Here is a 21,487-nt window from a genome sequence, read left to right as displayed (position 1 = left end):
GATAGCCATGGTTCTTTCCTATCTCCCTCCTGCACATTCCTATATTATTTTTCATTTGTTCTTCCCCCTGCTTACTCCCCATTTCTTTTTTTTTAATGCATTATTGTGAGATGGGGCACATCATTAACCAACGCACAGCAATGGTAATACAAAAGTACTTAAAATTGTTTGATTCAGTTGTATTTGAACCCAGTTCTATCTGGCACCAAAATGTGAAAATGGAATGTATTACTGCATTAACTGCACATGTGTTGCCGCAGTGTCAGTTAAATAGCAGATGATGTATTCCAGAGATTCAATACTGTCAGACTTTAGCATCTGCATTTCACTACTGTCCTATCTTCTTCATTTCTTTTCTGTAATGTATTATTGGGTGATGGTGCTCATCACACACCAACAGTAAAGTAAAAGTAGTTAAAAGTATTTGATATAGCTGTATTCCAACCCAGAACCATCTGGCCCCAAAAAGGAGCGTATCACTGCATTAGCACCTGCTGCCACATAGTTAAGTAACATGTGTATTCCACAAACTGAATACTAACTGTCAGACTTTAACAATGCTGCTTGCATTTGCACAGTGCTTAGCAGTGCGCTTACAGGTGTGTCTTGCATGTTGTATACACTTTGCTAACAGTCGCACAAACCCACTGCTCCTTGCACTATGGAAAAGTATATATTATGCTGTGTTTCTGCTGTTTACTCTCCACTTCCTTGTATGACATGAAAGTACATATAGAAACATTACAAACTGAGGGCCCTATCTAACTGTATGTCCTATATTTAAAATACATACACCCTCCAAGCATTACAACTCTGGGATTTCAGTACTTTATCCATACACATATCAACCATAAAACAAAATGTAGCATCAATTGTGTGCTATGCAATGCACATCAGTCTGGTGACATGCAGAAATACAGCTACTGGCACATACGCCTAAAAAGTCTTATCTGCATGGCTACTGCTGGAATCGGCATGGACCATATCCACAGGGACTGAGGTGACCTTCAACACACTTGATCCTCCCCATTTTGGGTTGGACAAGGGTTGATCTTGCTTATTGACCTTTGTGGACTTCTTGGATACTAACCCCAAAGACCTGGATGAGGATAACAGGTCAACACCTATATTCAGTCATCCAAGGCCTTTGACACGGTCTCCTATTCATTTTTCCTAGTGAAGATCTCCCATCTGGGAATTGGGCCATACAGTACTGGATAGAGAGCCAACTGGCTCAACAACAGAACACACACTCTCAAGGTTGCGGACTGCACCTCCACCACTAGCCCCTCACCAGTGGAATACCACAAGGATCTTTGCTGGGCCCTCATCTGATTAGGAAATACTTCCCTGAAGCACAGGCAACACTAGATGGCCTGTGGTTCACCAAAATGCAGATGATTAACTGGACGCAGTCATATAGAGTCCTCCAGTGATGGTAACATATTACAGTTGGGGCTAACACAGACTGAAGATTGGTGACAAACTCAGGGACTGAACTTTAAGCATACAATGGCTCTTTGCCACTTTTGTGAAGTACCCCTGCTAATTATAATATACCTAGCACCCCAGAGATAAAACATAAAAGAATATGCAGTGGAAAAACAAAGTCAGAGATGAACCCCTAATAGGACACAAATAACTCCAACTTAGAAACACCAAACTATTTACTGGCAATATAAAGAGTGCAAAGATTTAGGGTAATAGCCCTTCCTCAGTGCTAATACAGTCCAAAAAACATCATCACAGTTTAAAGGAGTACAAATCAAACACATGACAATAGCCAGCCGATAAAATACCTTTAACAATTCAGTTTAAAAGTATATACTAAAAAATTAGAAATGTAGATACATACAAAATCTATATGCATATACAACATACAGTGGATATAAAAACTTTACACACCCCTGTTAAAATGCCAAGTTTTTGTGATATAAAAAAATGACACCATGATAAATCATTTAAAAAATTTTCCCACCTTTTAATGTGACCTATAATCTGTACAATTCAATTTAAAAACAAACAAATATGTTAGGGGAAAATATAAAAAATGTACAATAAGCTGGTTGCATAAGTGTGCACACCCTTTAATGCTTTGTTGAAGCACCTTTTCATTTAATTACAGCATTCAGTCTTCTTGGGTAGGAGTTTGTCAGCATGGCACATCTTGACTTGGCAATATTTGCCCACTCTTCCTTGCAAAATCTCTCCAAATCTTTCAGATTGTGAGGGCATCTCTTGTGCACAGCCCTCTTCAGGTCACCCCACAGATTTTCTATTGGACATAGGTCTGGGCTCTGGCTGGGCCATTCCAAAACTTTAATTTTCCTCTGGTGAAGCCATTCTTTTGTTGATTTGGATGTATGCTTGGGGTCACTGTCATGTTGAAAGGTGAAATTCCTCCTCATCTTCAGCTTTCTAGCAGACGCCTGAAGGTTTGGGGCCAAAAGTACTGGTATTTGGAACTGTTCATAATTCCCTCCACCTTGACTAAAGCCCCAGTTCCAGCTGAGGAAAAGCAACCCCAAAGCATGATACTGCCACCACCATGCTTCACCATGGAGATGGTGTTCTTTTGGTGATATGAAGTGTTTTTGCACCAAACGTACCTTTTGAAGTTGTGGCCAGAAATTTCAACCATGGTCTCATCAGACCATAACACATTTTCCCACATTGTGTCTGTGAGCTGTTGCTTCACATTACAGAGAGCATTTTACACCAGCACGTGGGACACTGTCATCTTCTCCTCAACAGATGTTGCTGATGTAATCCGCTATATCCCATTTTTGGATATGCAGTACTCACACCAGGGCAGGATCAGGCAGAAGTCACTTCATTCTATACAATAAAGTTTACAGTGACATGGCTTTCAGTCTGTCCACATACATCATGGCATGGTGTGTAGGCCCTGTGTTATCTTGCTGAGAAAGCCCTGTGGTCTCTCCGACTGCTGCTTGTGTCTGGCGAGGTACATGTTAAGTAGAGCCTTATACTCTGTTAGTGCTGTATTGAGGTTTGATTACAGGGTTGTCATACAATCCAAAGATGTCAGTATGATGGTGTGACTTTGGATGTGCAGGACATAGGCTTTAAATAACAGTGTGGACAGTTGATGATCAGAGTTCAGATTGGTTATCTAAATGTATTTCCAGTGCTTGCATTACTGGGTTACTACATAGCAGGTCTGTTGTCAGTGCTGTGATTAGCATGGATCTCCACTTTTCAGATGGACAACATTACAGACACACATTTCTCCATTTTTGTAGATCATGTGCCTTTGTCACCATTCAGTTGTGTATGTTAGCTCCTCCTGTAATGTGTTATCACCATTGGTGGATTCAGTGATTGCACACAATATGCAAGAATCCACAAACTTGTTAAGTCAAAGGCCATATACTTTGGCCTGAACTATCGAGAGATATAATTCAAACAGTGAAGGGCCAAGCACAGATCCCTGTGGTTTGCCATTGGTGACAGCTCTACTGGCACAGGTTGATTCACCAACTTTCACATTATGTGTTCTCTCAGTGAGCCTGTTGTTTAACCCTCAACTGATGTAAGGTTTAATCCCCAGATTGGGTTTTTTCTCAATGATACAGGTGTGTGATTGTGTCAAAACTCTAGGCCAGATCACAGTAGGCAGTATGCACTGTCTTACCTTCATCCAGGCCTATCAGACAGAATCAATGTAGTGTAACAACATCACAGATCACCTATGGTGTGACCCAGCGCATACACTTTCCTGATACAGTTGAATACACAGTTCAACACATCCTCCATATGGCCTATATTCCCTTACAAGGGTGTACATTAACATGCATCCACCTAAGTTGGGGGGACAGCACCTGATGCATGCATGTATAGAAACATCCTGACTCTCCTCGACTATGAGGGAGACAAACATGTCATCGTGGACCTCTTCTACATGTACACTAATAATATTCCATGTGTGTGTGTGTGTGTGTGTGTGCAATAGACCTGTGTGAGTTGTTACTGCTACAGCAGGTCCATTACCTCTGATAGATGTCCTCAAAGAGGTCATTGAGGGCCATGCAGGATGGCAATAGTATCATCGTGTGGAACTTGATCAGGTCAAGGCATTTGACACAAATCCAAACTGATTCAGTCAACACTCTCATATGTGGCTATAAACAGCTGTATCACCAAGTGGGTAGGCCAGTGTATGTCGAAATGTGCAACATGACGTATATCTCTGGTCCAGTGGTCGGTACATCAGGATTGCCTTCTAGGCCCTTTCCTGCCTATTAATTAAGTGATGGACATCACAGATGACATACACATACTATGTCCAAACAGCTGCCTGAAGGACTGCAGCTTGTGTGCAATCACTGACTCCAACTGTGATATTAGTGTAATGCACACAGTATCAACACATACCAGAGACTGCTGCCAGAGGCATGACAACACCTGCATTAGCGAGACACATGGCAAGATTTGTTGAATCAGGAAACAGACACACCACTCAAGTTTAATGTGGACATCATACCCTATAGTCAGACCTATAGGTGTGTGACCTGTGTCCTGGGGTAGAGAGTAAGTGGTGCATCCACCAGCATGTGGTCACAGTGCTGACTTCTCCCTTGAAAGTAACAGTTCTGGGTATGTGAAGGACATGCACATCAGAGATCATAATACCTTAATGGTTCCCAGCCTTCATCACACTAGTAACTGTGTACAGTGCCCCCTTCTTCATGTACCTCCCTACACATCTTCCAGTGACGTGTAACTGAGGTGTACCACCTTTGTCACAGTGCAGTGCACTGTCATACAGCTTATTGGCCATACCTAGGTATTCTTTCTGGGGAATATGTATGATTATCTGATGGTGCGAACATCAATAGTTTCATAGGTGTTTACTAGGCTAACAACCACAAGGCACTTTTTAAGCCTAGCTATGCATCCTAAATCTCTGACAATTTCTGATACCCTTGATAATTGTAAGCAGGGGCTTGGGAGATTAAACATTTATAAGCAGAGGCCTGGGAGATGAACCATTTACAGGTTGCCTGTGTCCATTAGAGACACAGGTGCCAAACCAGGGATGAATTTCCTGTTCCCCATCCAATTGTCCAACTTGCACTCTTATTGGGTTGATGAGAAACTCTGCTTTACAAGGTTTGGGAGTCTGTTCCAGAGACAGGGTAGTCTCTGGGATACATACATGTTTCTCCAGCAGGTCCTGTTTATATCACAGGCAAGGTTTAAGTCTTTAGAATGGGTAATTCTGGTGCTGTTTGTTTTGTGGATATGCAGGAGGTCCATAAGAGTGGGGTCTGACAATGCCCTGTATGTCAGGCATACATCTCCCCTCAAAAGCCTGTAGGACACTGACTACAAGGATAGGACCTTGGGGTGGTTTGCATAGGACATTTTGCTTATGTCCTTTATTCTTTTAGTGAGGAACTTCTGTGGATGTTCCAGTTGTTGGATGTGCCTAGTTAGGTGCATACCAAAGGGGACATTGTACTCAATGATGGGTCTGATGAATGCGGAATACAGTGGAACAATGAGTTCCTTGATCCTAGATGCCTTGGTTTATAAGTTGCACATCATAGAATGACTTCCTCACTACTGTAGACACGTGATGGTCAAAGGCTAGATTACTGTGTGTGTGTGTCCATAACTACTGGGTCAAGTCTAAGGGGTGTATTGTCAATATGGTAATTACCAGGGGTGCATGATTTCCTGACTGATACTTTTATGCATTTCTTTACATTTAGTTTTAGTCCATTGCTCTGACACCAGTTGTTTATCTGTGTCAGCCCTTCCTGAGAAACATTTGTGTCAGTGTTGGATTCAATGACGGCTCTTAATTTGCAATCATCCGCAAATGTAGTCAGCCAGAGACCACTGACATTGGCCTTGACTTCAGAGAAGTAATTGCCAAAGGAGTGGGTCCAAGGACAGATGCCTGAGGGACTCCACTTGTGACTGACCTCTTTGTACAGGTGGACTCTCCAATTCTAACTTCATGGGTCCTTTCTGTGAGTTAGTTTGCCATCCACCGGATGATACATTGGTTTGTACCTAACCTCTTGAGTTTGTCAACAATAGCCAAGTGGGGTATTGTGTCAAAAGCCATCACCAGGTGAAGGTAGGCAGTGTGAACCATTTTGCCCTCATCCATCATTTTGGTGATCTTATCAAACAAGTCCACCAGGTTAAGTAGGCATGTTCTGCCCTTGACAAAACCAAACTGGGTTGGTCCAGTGTCTGGAGGTTTACTATATCACTATTGATCATTCCCATGATAATTCTTTCCATGGCTTTACATGTAAGACTAGTGAGTAAAATGGTTCACACAGCTTATCTAGATCTCGCCAAGGCTTTTGATACCATCCCCCATTCTGGAATTATAGATAAGCTCACTAAACTAGGTATAAATCCCTATGTCACAAGATGGGTTGCCAACTGGCTCACGGACAGAACCCATACTGTGAAAGTAGCGGATTCCAAATCCAACTTCAGACCAGTGACAAGTGGAGTACCACAGGGTTCAGTCCTGGGTCCTCTCCTGTTTGGTATCTACTTCTCTGATGTGCAGGCTAACACAGAAGGTCTTTGGCTAACAAAGTTTGCAGATGACCGCAAACTAGGAGCCATAATCGAAACTCCAAACGATGTGGACAAACTACAAAAGGGCCTCACTGAGACAGATACCTGGTCAAAGCCATGGCCTGAAGCTCAATGCCAAAAAGTGTATTGTCATCCCCTTTGGTAAAAACTCTGTACCCATGAACTACCACATAGCTGGTAGTCCACTTAATGCCGAAAATGTGATGAGACCTTGGGACACAGGTGGACAGTAGTCTCTCCTTTGATAATCATATCGCCACAGTGGTCAGGAAATCCTTCTACATGGCTCATCTCATCACAAAAGGATTCTCATCCAGAAAAAAAGGTAATTGTTCCCCTCTACTCATCACTCATTAGACCCATTATAGAGTACAATGCCTCTTTTGGTATGTACCTCACAAGACATCTACAACAGCTGGAAAGACCACAGAAATACCTCGCAAAGAGGATTACTGGCCTCAAACAGATGCCCTACGCAGACCATCTCAAAAAACTACAGCTTTACTCCATCGCATATTGCCTACTCAGGGGCGATGTCTGCCTAACATACAAAGCTATGTCAAACCCAGAACTGTTGGACATGGTCCACTTAAAGAAATCCCAATCCCTCCGAGCTGCACGCTCTAGGGACCTAAGCCTTGTCACCACAATAAACGGAACATGCTGGAGGGATAGATCCCTGTCCCAGAGACTTCCCATACTCTGGAACAGACTACCTATCTATGTCAAACAGAGCTCCTCATTAGCACTCTTCAAGAAAAATCTTGATGATTGGATGAGAAATGGGAATTCACCCCAGGGATCACTTCTGTGGCTCTGCTCGACAGTGGCACAGGAAAATACTTTTCTTGGGTGGCGAAAGCCAGGGTACATTTTTTGGCTAGGCTTATATAGGCCCTAGGGCCAATAGCCTAGTACGTACCTATGAACCTACCTATGAGACTCATGGGTCTGTAGTTTCCAAAGTTAGTAGATGGGCCACCTTTGTGCAGAGGGATGACTGTTGCTGTTCTCCATTCATGAGGCACGAAGCCTGTTTGGAGGCTACAGTTAAATAGGAATGCCAAGTGGCCTGATAGGTCATGTTTCATGTTATTTAGATGGCATCCTGGGATATTGTCTGGGCCCATTGATGTAGTGTTCTTGGCCTTAGAGAGTTGTTACACCAGATGCATGTGTGCTACCTGTTTAGCTTATGCGCACACTGCATACATAGGTGTTTGAAAACATTAATGGCATGTATATCATTCATGACCATGTGGATTGTGCTGTAGATATATGCCATGCGCACAAGGCAAGTAGCCTGTATTGATCCATACTGTCACATACAAATGTAGCAATGTCCCTCCCAATACCTCCTGCAGACAGTACAGTACCAGGACAGTGTGCATGGTTACCCTCATAGGGTGTGGATGTGTGATAACAGTTGTCAAGTGTGTGTGTGTGTGTGTGTGTGTGTGTGTGTGTGTGTGTGTGTGCGCGCGCGCATGCAGCTCATCTGGTATCACTTCATATCACATATGTTACGTCAGAGGCATGGAATTAGTGGTAGTATTATTCTGATATTGTTCATGATTGTGGTTGATTCTTCTAATGTTTGCCATGATCCTTTACCTATGCCTACCTTGCTGGAGGCCTCTGCTGAGAGTACACTCCTGTTCAGGTATATCATTTTGAACAGCTTCCCAATATACACTCTACCCCAGTTGTACGTCAGATCCTCAATAGATGTCCTCTGCTTTATTTATGTAAGGATGCTTATCTCACACAAGACATCCTCACCATTATGTCACCTTGTGTGACAGTCACAGATAACACATTTCCACTGTACAGTCTGTACTATACCACATAGATATGTGCTGGTTGTAGCAGCAACAGCAATCTTCCATTGACATGCTTCCGCTGCTGTACATGCAGGCGTTTCACCTGTACTCTTTCCCTGTGTTCATTCCTACAGTTAGTCTGTCTGTCCATATTCAATACACACACACTTTGCCTGGGTGAACATTTTACATGGCAGTCCCATGTCCTGTTACAGGTCTTTAACACCGCTTCAGTACAGAATGCCAGGAGTAGGATATGAAAATAGTCTCCACTCTAGGTACGCTGTCCTGTACTGTGTTTGGACCATTTACTTCACAGTCATACCTCTCAACTGTCCAGATCTTCTCAGGATGTCCAGATGTTTTCCTTAACAAATATGTGGCTTCCTGAGATTATCACTGGGATGGTATCTCGACTGATGTGACTCAGTATTGCATAAATTTGAGTGCACACCTCTCAGTTGTCATGATCTGTGTAGATTGTCCAGTTTTTGTCTCATATTTGTAATTTTTTTCCTCATAACATTTTGTTTCCTGGCAAATCATTGGCATGTCATTGCAGAGTGCAGTCAGAAACTGATGACTGACATTTGAGTTTCAAACTTCATGCTCTTCAGAAAGATCACGCTAGTGTACAACCTATGTATTCTATCAACTTTCTAAGTTTGTCAGTACAATATTAAAAATCTGTCCCTATTTCTGACCGTTTATCCCCCATTATTATGGCTTTGTCCACATTTGTCACTCTGAGGTTGTGAGTGGTACATTTTAACACATTTCTGTGTGGCATCTATGCCAAATATGTCCTTACTACTGGTTATTTATCCTCTCATTAAGCTGGCCTCTGTGCAGAAGTATTGCACTAACACAATGACAAACCCCTGGTGATCATTGTGGCATTGCGTGCAAATCTGCGCACAGTAAGTGCTCTTCCTTACACACAGTTGCTATTCGCATTTGCTGACAAGGTTTCACTAGATGTAAATCCCTGATGATCATTGTGGCATTCCTCGCAAATGTGCACACTGCAGATGCTTTCCTTTACAAGGCATTGGTATCTGTGTTCACTTTTGAGGTTTTGCGAAAAGCACCACTGTTGCGAGCACCAAAACGTAGCTTGGGTGCACCATCCCTCATTAATATGCATTGCGCACTGCCACACACTGTCCCACAAGCATGTAAACTCTGTCTAGGCTCTGTGCGAAGCCTAGATGGAGTTTATTGAATCCTGGGGATATCATTTTTCTTAGAAATTTCATGCATTATGAACTTTGACGTAACATAGCTTTTAACAAATACAATTTTTAAATATTTTCTGTCCTCGTGATCCTTGCTTAGAGCTTCATGTGATCACTTGACAAATGTGCCTTTTTAAACCATAGACCATTTGGTCAAAGAATTTATCTTTTGACCTTGTAACATTCAGTACCAGTACATTTACTGAAAAGGATCACCCAGACTCTGCTACAGTTTGCTGTGAGGGAACGGTTAGTTTGCTTTTTATTTGTTGTATTTTTTTTATTTATTTTATTTGCAGTTGGTTTACCAGGATAGTCCATTGGGCCAAAATGAACCCGTTTTCAATGGAGTCCTGGGGAGAAAAGCTCCAGAAAGAAGGAATTACAATATGTGTTACAATATTTACAAAGTATGCAGTTTTAGCATTAAATATTTACAAGTTATGCAGTTAGAGCAACAAACTGGTGGTGAGCATTACAGAAAATACTGACCCGAAAAGGGTGTTCCGTGATGACTTATTTACAGATTCAGATGACAATTACAGTTGATACAGCCTAGAAAATGGAAAGATTTTGGTAAAAATACTGTTTTTTTTTTTTTTTTTTTGTTTGTTTTGTTTTGTTTTGGTAGAAGAGGCAGGAGCAAGCATGTTGTTGGAAAAAAGGGAGAGGAGGTAAGGCAGCATAGAATTATGAAGGATGGAAGCAAGAGCATTCCCACTGGGATAGGGAGGGTGCAGGAGCATTCCCATTGGGATAGTAGATATGATGGATGGGTGCAGGAGCATTCCCACTGGGATAGGGAGGGTGCAGGAGCATTCCCACTGGGATAGGGAGGGTGCAGGAGCATTCCCATTGGGTTAGTAGATATGATGGATGGGTGCAGGAGCATTCCCACTGGGATAGGGAGGGTGCAGGAGCATTCCCACTGGGTTAGTAGATATGATGGATGGGTGCAGGAGCATTCCCATTGGGTTAGTAGATATGATGGATGGGTGCAGGAGCATTCCCACTGGGATAGTAGATATGATGGATGGGTGCAGGAGCATTCCCACTGGGATAGTAGATATGATGGAGGGGTGCAGGAGCATTCCCACTGGGATAGTAGATATGATGGAGGGGTGCAGGAGCATCCCCACTGGGATAGTAGATATGACGGAGGGGTGCAGGAGCATCCCCACTGGGTTAGTAGATATGACGGAGGGGTGCAGGAGCATCCCCACTGGGTTAGTAGATATGACGGAGGGGTGCAGGAGCATCCCCACTTGGATAGTAGATATGACGGAGGGGTGCAGGAGCATCCCCACTGGGATAGTAGATATGACTGAGGGGTGCAGGAGCATCCCCACTGGGTTAGTAGATATGACGGAGGGGTGCAGGAGCATCCCCACTGGGTTAGTAGATATGACGGAGGGTGCAGGAGCATCCCACTGGGTTAGTAGATATGATGGAGGGTGCAGGAGCATCCCCACTGGGTTAGTAGATATGATGGAGGGTGCAGGAGCATCCCCACTGGGTTAGTAGATATGATGGATGGGTGCAGGAGCATCCCACTGGGATAGTAGATATGACAGAGGGTGCAGGAGCATCCCACTGGGTTAGTAGATATGACTGAGGGTGCAGGAGCATCCCACTGGGTTAGTAGATATGACTGAGGGTGCAGGAGCATCCCACTGGGTTAGTAGATATGATGGAGGGTGCAGGAGCATCCCCACTGGGTTAGTAGATATGATGGAGGGTGCAGGAACATCCCACTGGGTTAGTAGATATGATGGAGGGTGCAGGAGCATCCCACTGGGTTAGTAGATATGACGGAGGGTGCAGGAGCATCCCACTGGGTTAGTAGATATGATGGAGGGTGCAGGAGCATCCCACTGGGTTAGTAGATGTGATGGAGGGTGCAGGAGCATCCCACTGGGTTAGTAGATATGATGGAGGGTGCAGGAGCATCCCCACTGGGTTAGTAGATATGATGGAGGGTGCAGGAGCATCCCACTGGGTTAGTAGATATGACGGAGGGGTGCAGGAGCATCCCACTGGGTTAGTAGATATGACGGAGGGTGCAGGAGCATCCCACTGGGTTAGTAGATATGACGGAGGGTGCAGGAGCATCCCACTGGGTTAGTAGATATGACGGAGGGTGCAGGAGCATTCCCACTGGGTTAGTAGATATGACGGAGGGGTGCAGGAGCATCCCCACTGGGTTAGTAGATATGACGGAGGGTGCAGGAGCATCCCACTGGGTTAGTAGATATGACGGAGGGGCAGGAGCATCCCACTGGGTTAGTAGATATGACGGAGGGTGCAGGAGCATCCCACTGGGTTAGTAGATATGACGGAGAGGTGCAGGAGCATCCCCACTGGGTTAGTAGATATGACGGAGGGGCGCAGGAGCATCCCCACTGGGTTAGTAGATATGACGGAGGGGCGCAGGAGCATCCCCACTGGGTTAGTAGATATGACGGAGGGGTGCAGGAGCATCCCCACTGGGTTAGTAGATATGACGGAGGGGTGCAGGAGCATCCCCACTGGGTTAGTAGATATGACGGAGGGGTGCAGGAGCATCCCCACTGGGTTAGTAGATATGACGGAGGGGTGCAGGAGCATCCCCACTGGGTTAGTAGATATGACAGAGGGGTGCAGGAGCATCCCCACTGGGTTAGTAGATATGACAGAGGGGTGCAGGAGCATCCCCACTGGGTTAGTAGAGATGACGGATGGGTGCAGGAGCATCCCCACTGGGTTAGTAGAGATGACGGATGGGTGCAGGAGCATTCCCACTGGGACAGTAGATATGACGGATGGGTGCAGGAGCATTCCCACTGGGACAGTAGATATGACGGATGGGTGCAGGAGCATTCCCACTGGGTTAGTAGATGAGAGTGAAGAGATTTTTTGAATGCAAAATGGTTGAAAGTGATATGAATGGCTGGAGGTAGAGAGTTCCAGAGACGTGCTAGACCATAGGATAGGAGGTTTTTGCATGGGGGACGAGTTGGTTTGTATACTTCAATTAGGTTTTGGTTATTAGTTCTGAGTACTCTATTGGGGAGATGCATTTTAAAGGCAGAAGAAAGGGATGGACAAAGGGAGGGTTTGAAAATGAGCTTATGAGCTAGAGTAAGTTGAGAATAGGTGAGTTGGTTGGGTAGTTCAAGCCATTTTAGTTTGTGGAGTGAAGAACAGTGGTGGGTAGATGCTTTTTGACTAGTAGCAAATTTGGCTATTTTGTTGTAGCATGAGGAGAGTTGTGTTTTGAGGGACGATTGTAGGTTAGTTAGGAATGGGGCTCCATATAGAAGAGAGGGGATAAGGAATGTAGAAGAAAGAGTGAATTTTAGTGGAGGGTGTAAGGTAGCGGTTTTGTCGGTAGAGCATGCCTAGTTTTTGATGAGTTTCTTTTTATATTTAGTTGTATGTGGGAGTTGAATTTGAATTGATTATCAATTTGAACCCCAAGTAACTTGGCCTCTGGCACCAGTTCTAAGAATGTATTGTTATTGCTGGTGATAGAAAAGGAGTTTGGGTTGATAGAGTTGAGTTTAGAGGGGGTAAATATCATTAATTTGGTTTTAGAGGAATTGAGTGCTAGGTGGTTTTCTTTCATCCATTGTTCTGTGATTGAGAATGCGTCTTGTGTAAGCTTTTGGACTACTGGGAGGGTTGTGGCTGAGCAGATAATAGTTGAATCATCTGCATATTGAAGGATATTTTGTATTGCTTTATTGCCTTTTTCCATTTTGTATACTGTAATTTGTTTTCTTTACACTGCGTTTTACTTGTATTCTGCTTTTAACTGCATTTTAAAACTTGAAAAGTATTCAGAACTCTGTGTCTTGTGAGTCGGACAGAAATGTTTCCCACCCTCCCACCTGGTTACTGTTGTGTTCTTAAACACCACGATCTCTCTAGTTGCCTGCCTCTTATGTTAATTTGACCATGTATCTCATTTCCTCTGTGCTTTTACTGGCTGGTGTGAGTAAGCACAAAATTATCATTTTGTGAAATCACTCCCCTTCAGCTATTAAATTTATTGGCCACCCTACTGTATTCCATAGTACCAGAATACAAACGTGACCACCCCCTTTTAGTCTATCTTGCTGTTTTAAAAATATTGACTCTCCACCACTTTTTAGATGGGTAAAACTTTAGTTACCTACTTTCACATCTAACATCTCTAGTGCAGACTTCAGTGTTTAGGATAAACCATTTTTTTTTCATTTTACCTTTAAGCATCTATTGCAAGACCACCAGTTATTGTAGAGCCCACATTCTGCCTCTCAGTAGTCATCTTGGGATTAGTGCTTCTGTTTTCTCCTGGTGAGAGAAGGAGTGCACTTACATTATTTCCTGGAGATTGATGATCACCAGAAAGCTTAATAACTGCTTTGTAGATGACACCTTGGAATCTGTGTTTATATTCTGATCCTGGTGAGAGTAGGAGCGGAGTGCATTGATTCCTGACTCTTTCTGGTTGCAGGGTGAGTGTCTGTGCTTCACCTACCTGATTTTGCTATTTGAGGCATCTACCAGAAAAAGGCTACAAGCCTGCAGACCCTTGCATCATCTGGGACAAGACTGTGGATTACCAAAAAGGTCGTGGCCTGCTTCTCGTCTTGGGATTGGTGCTAAAATTTTGCTTCTGGTGAGAGAGGAAGCAAAGGAGTATTGTATCTCAACAGAGTGAAGCTGTACTGAGACCAGCATTAGTAGTAGCCAGGCAGTAGCCACTCATGCGACTCCCCTCTTTTCATCATTCTTGACGAGCTAATTCTTTATTTTTCAGTAAATACTGCTTGATTTCTTTCTAACTTCAAAATATCTGCCTAAATACTTCATTCTTAAATTTTCAGGGCCTTTGTATGTTTCCCCTCAAGTGTTTGGCAGTACTCTGTACAGACTTAGACACCTTGAATGACATTTTTCCTGTAAACGGAATATACAAGGAAACCGCTCAAGTACTTAGTAATAATGACCATACCTCCTGGCATGTCTAAGGGTCAGTTCCCTGTGCTTTCTCCTATTAACCTGGTGAACTTGGGCATTCTGAGGCAGTGTAGCAACTGCCTCAAGTACACAGACAACCCTCTCCTCTTACCTCCCAACACTCAGACTTGTGAGCGATGCACTTATTTATCCAAATTGGAAGCCATGCACTCTCAAGCCAAGACCGGAATAGCTGGTCAAGAGGAGAAGGTAAACACCTACACCACACCACATGCAACACATAGCCCTCCAGAACACCCACCATCACAGCTCTCACATAAAAACACAAACCACACACCCACCTTTACAGAGGCTCTCAAATTAAATCTACACAAACAGCAGAGACCTCCAAGGCAGAAATGCACTCGACTACCAAAACACAGCAGAAACCACAAGACACAAAGCTCACCTATACAGTGTGCCCCTCAACCTAAGCCCCTAAGGCAAAACAGCTTGCCCAATACACTAATCATAGGTGACTCGATAGTGAGGCACACTGATGTCCCACTCACTAGGTTGAATAAGGAGAAGGTAACAGTCAGCTGTCTATAAGGTGCCAGAGTCTAACACATAACACAAGCACTCAGGTCACTTCAGAACAAGTACAAGTATGACTCTGTCACTGTCCATGTGGGTGTGAATGACCTGAGATGCACCTCCCTGGACTACATGAAAAGAGCCATGGAGGAGCTCTCGGATTATGTGGCCCAGGTAGGTAGGACCCTAGCTTTGAGCAGCATCCTACAATCGCCCAGAATGATACCGCAGTACAAGCAGAAAATGATTGACTTCAACAACTGGCTAAGTTTCTGGTGTCATTCTAAGGGGATCCAGTATCTGTCTGCTTGGGATGACATGATTAACAGACCTCAATGCTTTGCCAGAGATGGCCTGCATCTGTCACCCCTGGGTTTTCAGATACTGGCTAAGGCTCTTGCCACCCCCTATAGTGCCTTTTTTAGGTGATGTTCCAAAGACCAAATTACAACAGCTATACATAAATGCAGTCTGAGGGTCATGCTGCTCAATGCTAGAAGTCTAAATCTCAGGATGCACTTGCTTGAAGCACTCCTCAAAATGGAGAACATTGCTTGAAGCACTCCTCAAAATGGAGAACTTTGACATTTGTGCTGTAATGGAGACCTGATTTAAAGCAGCAGAAAGCACCCCTGCGCTACCAGGCTATAATTCATTCCACATCTTTCGACCCCAGAACATGGACCGAAGCTGCAAAGGTGGTGGTGTCTCCATATTCATAAAGGATATGTACACCTCCAAACTAGTAGCCCAGCGTTAACCCATCTGAGATAATTCAGTTACAACTAACATTGGGTAAGACGGTGATTCAGGTTTTAGCCTGCTGTAGGTCCCCAACCATGTCCCAAGACTCACTCCATGTTCCTAAGCACCCTGGAAACTATTAGTGTCCAACCCAGCACCCTCATACCAGGTGACTTCAGCTACCCCTCCGTCAACTGGGAAAACTACTCATGCACCAATACAATGTCCCAACACTTCCTGAAATTCATCAGGTCCAATGCTCTGGACCAGCTCATTCTTACCCCCACTAGAGTAAGCAACATCCTTGACCTGGTTATTACTAACATGGGCAACCATTGCTCTACAGCAGTAGTCAATTCCTCCCTGGTTAGATCCGACAACAAACTAATCACCATGGAAATCCACATCTCATCCACATCCCCCACAAAGGTAACCACCATGAAAAACTTCTCCAAGTCTGACTTTGGGCTCCTAAAAACAGAGGTGACTAACTTCACAGCACCCATGTCAATGGAAAATAGATGCATGATGGCCGACTCCTACACCAATGCACTATACGAACACGTACATAAATGCATGGAACTAGCCATACCCAACAGAACCAAGACGCTCTCCTCCAAAAAAAGGAAGCCAATCTGCTGGTCCCCTGCTATTAATAAACACCACAACAGAAGGAAGAATCTGTTGCAGAAAAAGGTGAAGTCCCAAGACTGGAAAAACTCCCTTATTAGCCTCAACAAAAAGTTGAGATCCCTCACCAAAACATCTAAATCCAGCTATGAAGGCAGAATTGCAGCAGACACTAAAAACAACCACAAAGCCTTCTATAGTTATATCATAAATCTCCATGGCAATACTCAGGTTTGCTCTGAGTTACAGCACAATGGTACCTCCTATACTGAGCCAACAGATATTGCCAACATACTGGCTGAAAGATTCAGTGCCCACTTTACCCCTCTCACCCCCCTAAAGGACCAGTCACAATACCGGAGGAATGCCACCCAGCATTACTGCAGCACAGGTTAAAGCTGCATTATCCAAGGCCAAAAATACAGCTTCCATGGGGTGCAACAATATCCCTGGATGTGAACTACAAAGTGAACTGGCACCACATCTGTGTGCCCTGTTCAGTCACAGCTTCACTTCAGGGTTTGTCCCTACTGAATGGCGCACTTCTACAGTCATCCCTCTCCATAAAGGGGGAGTGACTACAGACCCAGGGAATTGTCGCCCCATTAGCCTGATGAGTCTGATATGTAAGGCTATAGAGTGCATCATCATGGACCTAATTAACAAGGATATAGGGAATCTCCAAACTCTAGATCCCGCACAATTTGTTTCTGTGAAAGGTAGATCATGCCTGCTCAACCTTGGTTGACTTCTTTGAGTCAGTCACCAAAGCTGTGGATGATAGCAAGGCAGTTCATACACCCTACCTTGATCTGGCCAATGCCTTTGATACCATTCCCCACTCTGGAATTATTGATAAAGTCACAAAACTAGGCATCAACCCGTATATCACTAGGTGGGTTGCAAACTGGCACAGATAGAACCCACAGTGTGAAAGTAGTGGACTCCAAGTCAGACTGCCAACCAGTCACAAGTGGAGTACCACAGGGATCAGTCCTGGGTCTCTCCTGTTTGGCATCTACTTCTCAGACGTCCATGCCAACATGGAGAGACTCCGGCTGACCAAGTTAGCAGATGACTGCAAGCTGGGAGCCATTATTAACTCCCCAAGTGATGTAGACATCCTACAGAAAGGCCTCACTGAGACCAGTGACTGGTGTCGAAACCATGGCCTTAAGCTTAATGCCAAAGAATTAGTTGTCATCCCCTTTGTGAAAAATTCCGTTACTAATTACCATATTGATGGGAGCCCACTGAATGCTGAAGGTGTTATAAGAGATCTGGGGCCACAGGTTGACAGCAGCCTCTACATCGACCATCACATTGCCACTGTGGTCAGAAAGGCCTTCTATGTGGTACATCTCATTACCAAGGGTTTTGCATCCAGGAAGAAAGAGGTCATCATCTCTCTCTACCCTTCCCCTCATTAGGCCAGTCAGAGTATAATGCCCCATTTGCCATGTACCTCAGTAGACGCATGCAACAGCTGGGAAGGCCACAAAATTACCTCACAAAGATGATCCTAAGCCTTAAACACATGTCATACACAGACAGACTCAAAAAACTCCAGCTATTCTCTCTCATATCATCTACTAAGAGGTGATCTCTGCTTGACTTACAAACCCATGTCTGACCCAGCCTTGCTAGAAATGTTACATCTAAAGAAATCCCAATCCCTCCATACCACATGCTCCAGAGACCTCAACCTCATTTCCACAATCAACAGAACATACTGGAGGGGACAGGTTCATAACCCAGAGACTGCCTATGCTGTGGAATAGACTTCCCATACAAGTCAAGCGGAGCACCTCACAAGCCCTCTTGAAGAGAAATCTTGATGAGTGGATGGGAAATAGAAAGTTCACCCTGGGGATCACTCCACTGGCTCTACTTGATAGAGTCACTGGGATCTAACGTCAGTCGGCATGATGCCAGGACACTTCTATGGGCTAGGCTTGTAAAGGCTCCAGGGCTGTTAGCCTAGTACACACCTATGAACCTATGAACATACTATCTTACAGCTATTCTTGCAATGATTCATCCCTCAGCCTGAGAAGGCAAGAGCTGTTAACATTCTGAAACTGGACTGTAAACATAGTATAACCTCATAACATCCTTTAACTCCTTCAGCACTTACTTTGCCTTCAGTTATGTATCAGTCCATTATAATTTGCTAATAAAGACAATGCATTTGTAAGGCACTTGAAAGATAAAGCTATAACTTATGTGAAACTATATTTTGCATACTCCTGCATCTGTATTACCTTTTGGTTTTAACATAAAACATATTATAAACATTTTGACTCATTTTTGTGAAGAATAATCATGAGACATAATTATTTTCTGTAACAGTGTGGATGGTTACGTCTCATAACCACATCAGCAGTGTACATTTCATGCATGCTTGAGACCAAGTTCTGCTTAGTGAGTTCCTTAATGCTTCATATTTGTGTTCATTGTTCATAGTGTAATCAGTTTAGTATCAGTGGTGTACCCATCAGATTTCAAATGTAGCATTTTTAGGTTAAAATATTTAGTTTATTAATGGGAATTAGACCAGCAAATTTATGCTATTAGGTGAAGCAGCAGCAGAGATGTGGGGTGTGTAACCACTACTACATAACCACATACTCATCTCACACTATCAGTGCTGTGGTGTGTGTAACCAGTACTACATAACCACATACTAATCTCACACCATCAGTGCTGTGGTGTGTGTAACCAGTACTACATAACCACATACTCGCACACTATCAGTGCTGTGGTGTGTTCAGTGCTGTGGTGTGTGTAACCAGTACTACATATAACCACATATTCATCTCACACCATCAGTACTGTGGTGTGTGTAACCAGTACTACATAACCACATACTCATCTCACACTATCAGTGCTGTGGTGTGTGTAACTAATACTACGTAACCACATACTCATCTCACACTATCAGTGCTGTGGTGTGTGGAACCAGTACTACATAACCACATACTCATCTGACACTATCAGTGCTGTGGTGTGTGTAACCAGTACTACATAACCACATACTCATCTCACACTATCAGTGTTGTGGTGTGTGTAACCAGTACTACATATAACCACGTACTTATCTCATACTGTCAGTGGTGTGTGTGTAACCAGTACTACATAACCACATACTCGTCTCACACTAGCAGTGCTGTAGTGTGTGCAGCCAGTGCTACATAACCACATACTCATCTCACACTCGCAGTGCTGTAATGTGTGCAACCAGTACTACATAACCACATACTCACCTCCCACTAGCAGTGCTGTGGTGTGTGTAACCAGCATTACATAACCACATACTCATCTCACACTAGCAGTGCTGTAGTGTGTGTAACCAGTACTACATAACCACATACTCATCTCACACTAGCAGTGCTGTGGTGTGTGTAACCAGAGCTACATAACCACATACTCATCTCACACTATCTTTGCTGTGGTGTGTGTAACCAGTACTACATAACCACATATTCATCTCATACTGTCAGTGCTGTGTTGTGTTCAGTGTTGTGGTGTGTGTTACCAGTACTACATAACCATCTCACACTATCAGTGCCGTGGTGTGTGTAACCAGTACTACATAACGACATATTTGTGACATAAAGTGCGTGTGGCACAGGGTTTTTTTAAATTTCATCTTCTGAATCCAAACATTTATGCATTATTTTAGCAATTACTGCATCTCATCTTTAAAAGCTTGTAGATACAAAATGTTCATATGTAGCAGAACTGCAGTTAACACACTTTCTGGTGAAAGGTTATAGATGTTCTGTAGTTTTGAGTGTGTCATGAAGATTTATTTTTTTGTTTTGCAAATGTGCCATCAGGTCTGAATGAAAACTTAACTTCAGGTTTAGGTACTTCATCTGAATATTATATTTCCAGATGGGAAAGTATGAACTCATTTTTATTGTGTTGCCATGCTGCTAAGACAGGAACTTACAGGTAGTCATACTGAGGTATTGTGTGTTCGTTCATTCATTCTTTCCCCATTTATGACTAGTTTAAGGCAGCTAGGGAGCTGGTGCCTATCCAGGCATTCACTCTGCACAAGGCAAAGTAACTGATCCTTTATAGAGTGACAAACTATCCAAGGATGCATAAATTTACTCCCTCTGACAGTGTACACCCCTATGAGCAATTTAGGGGAACATCTTTGGGATGTGGGAGGAACTCTGTTTATCACAAGAGGGCATGCACACTATGTTTAGAGAGCACCCCAGCTGTTAACAAAATGGTATAACCGAGTGTTGTGAGGCAAAAAAACTTCTTGCTGAACCTGTGTTCAGTGCTGGTTCTCAGCTTATTCAGCAGATGTCACAGTAATTAACATCAATGGCATACAAATAAGAGTTAGTTAAAAGAAAGGTAGGATATAAAAGACCTGGGGGAGTAATATTGCTAAGCTCAGTGCATTTTTGAGATGTGATAACTGTTTCATCTTTCTCTTTACAGGTCAGACAGTATATAGTACAGGTCGTCTTCTCTGTGACCTTCGCCTTCTCTTGTACTATGTTTGAACTTATTATCTTTGAGATACTTGGAGTCCTAAATAGCAGGTGAGTCAACCTTAAATATGCATGTGTTTCTGTGTCTTACCATCTGTGCTCTTGAGAAGTGGCCGACATTTAAAAATATTTTCTGTGCGAAAAAGAATCAGCTGCACAAAATAATATCATTTTGAGTTTATCTTTTCGTCCTTTTCAAACACAGCAATGAATAAAATCTTACCCAAGTATGACAGAATTATGATGATTAGAATGATGAATTAGCATCATTAAAAAATGTATGTATGCATGCATATATATGTGTGTGTGTGTGTGTGTGTCTCTATATATATATATATATATATATATATATATATATATATATATATATATATATATATATATATATATATATATATATATATGTTAA

At 43.3% G+C, this 21,487-nt stretch overlaps 1 protein-coding gene across 1 annotated transcript in view; it reads left to right on the top strand.

The window, feature by feature from the left end:
* LOC122802497 (Golgi pH regulator) overlaps positions 1 to 21,487 on the top strand; it is a 467,960-nt gene that overhangs the window by 122,367 nt on the left and 324,106 nt on the right. Inside the window, exon 3 of the mRNA XM_044072150.1 lies at positions 21,026 to 21,129. Coding sequence (XP_043928085.1) covers positions 21,026 to 21,129 — 104 coding nt within the window. The remainder of the gene's footprint in view (positions 1 to 21,025; positions 21,130 to 21,487) is intronic.

The sequence above is a fragment of the Protopterus annectens genome, chromosome 5.part0 (genome assembly GCF_019279795.1).
Source record: "Protopterus annectens isolate FY-2018-M chromosome 5.part0, PAN1.0, whole genome shotgun sequence".
NCBI classification, from domain to species: Eukaryota; Metazoa; Chordata; order Ceratodontiformes; family Protopteridae; genus Protopterus; species Protopterus annectens.
This window is presented reverse-complemented; position numbering and strand designations above follow the sequence as displayed.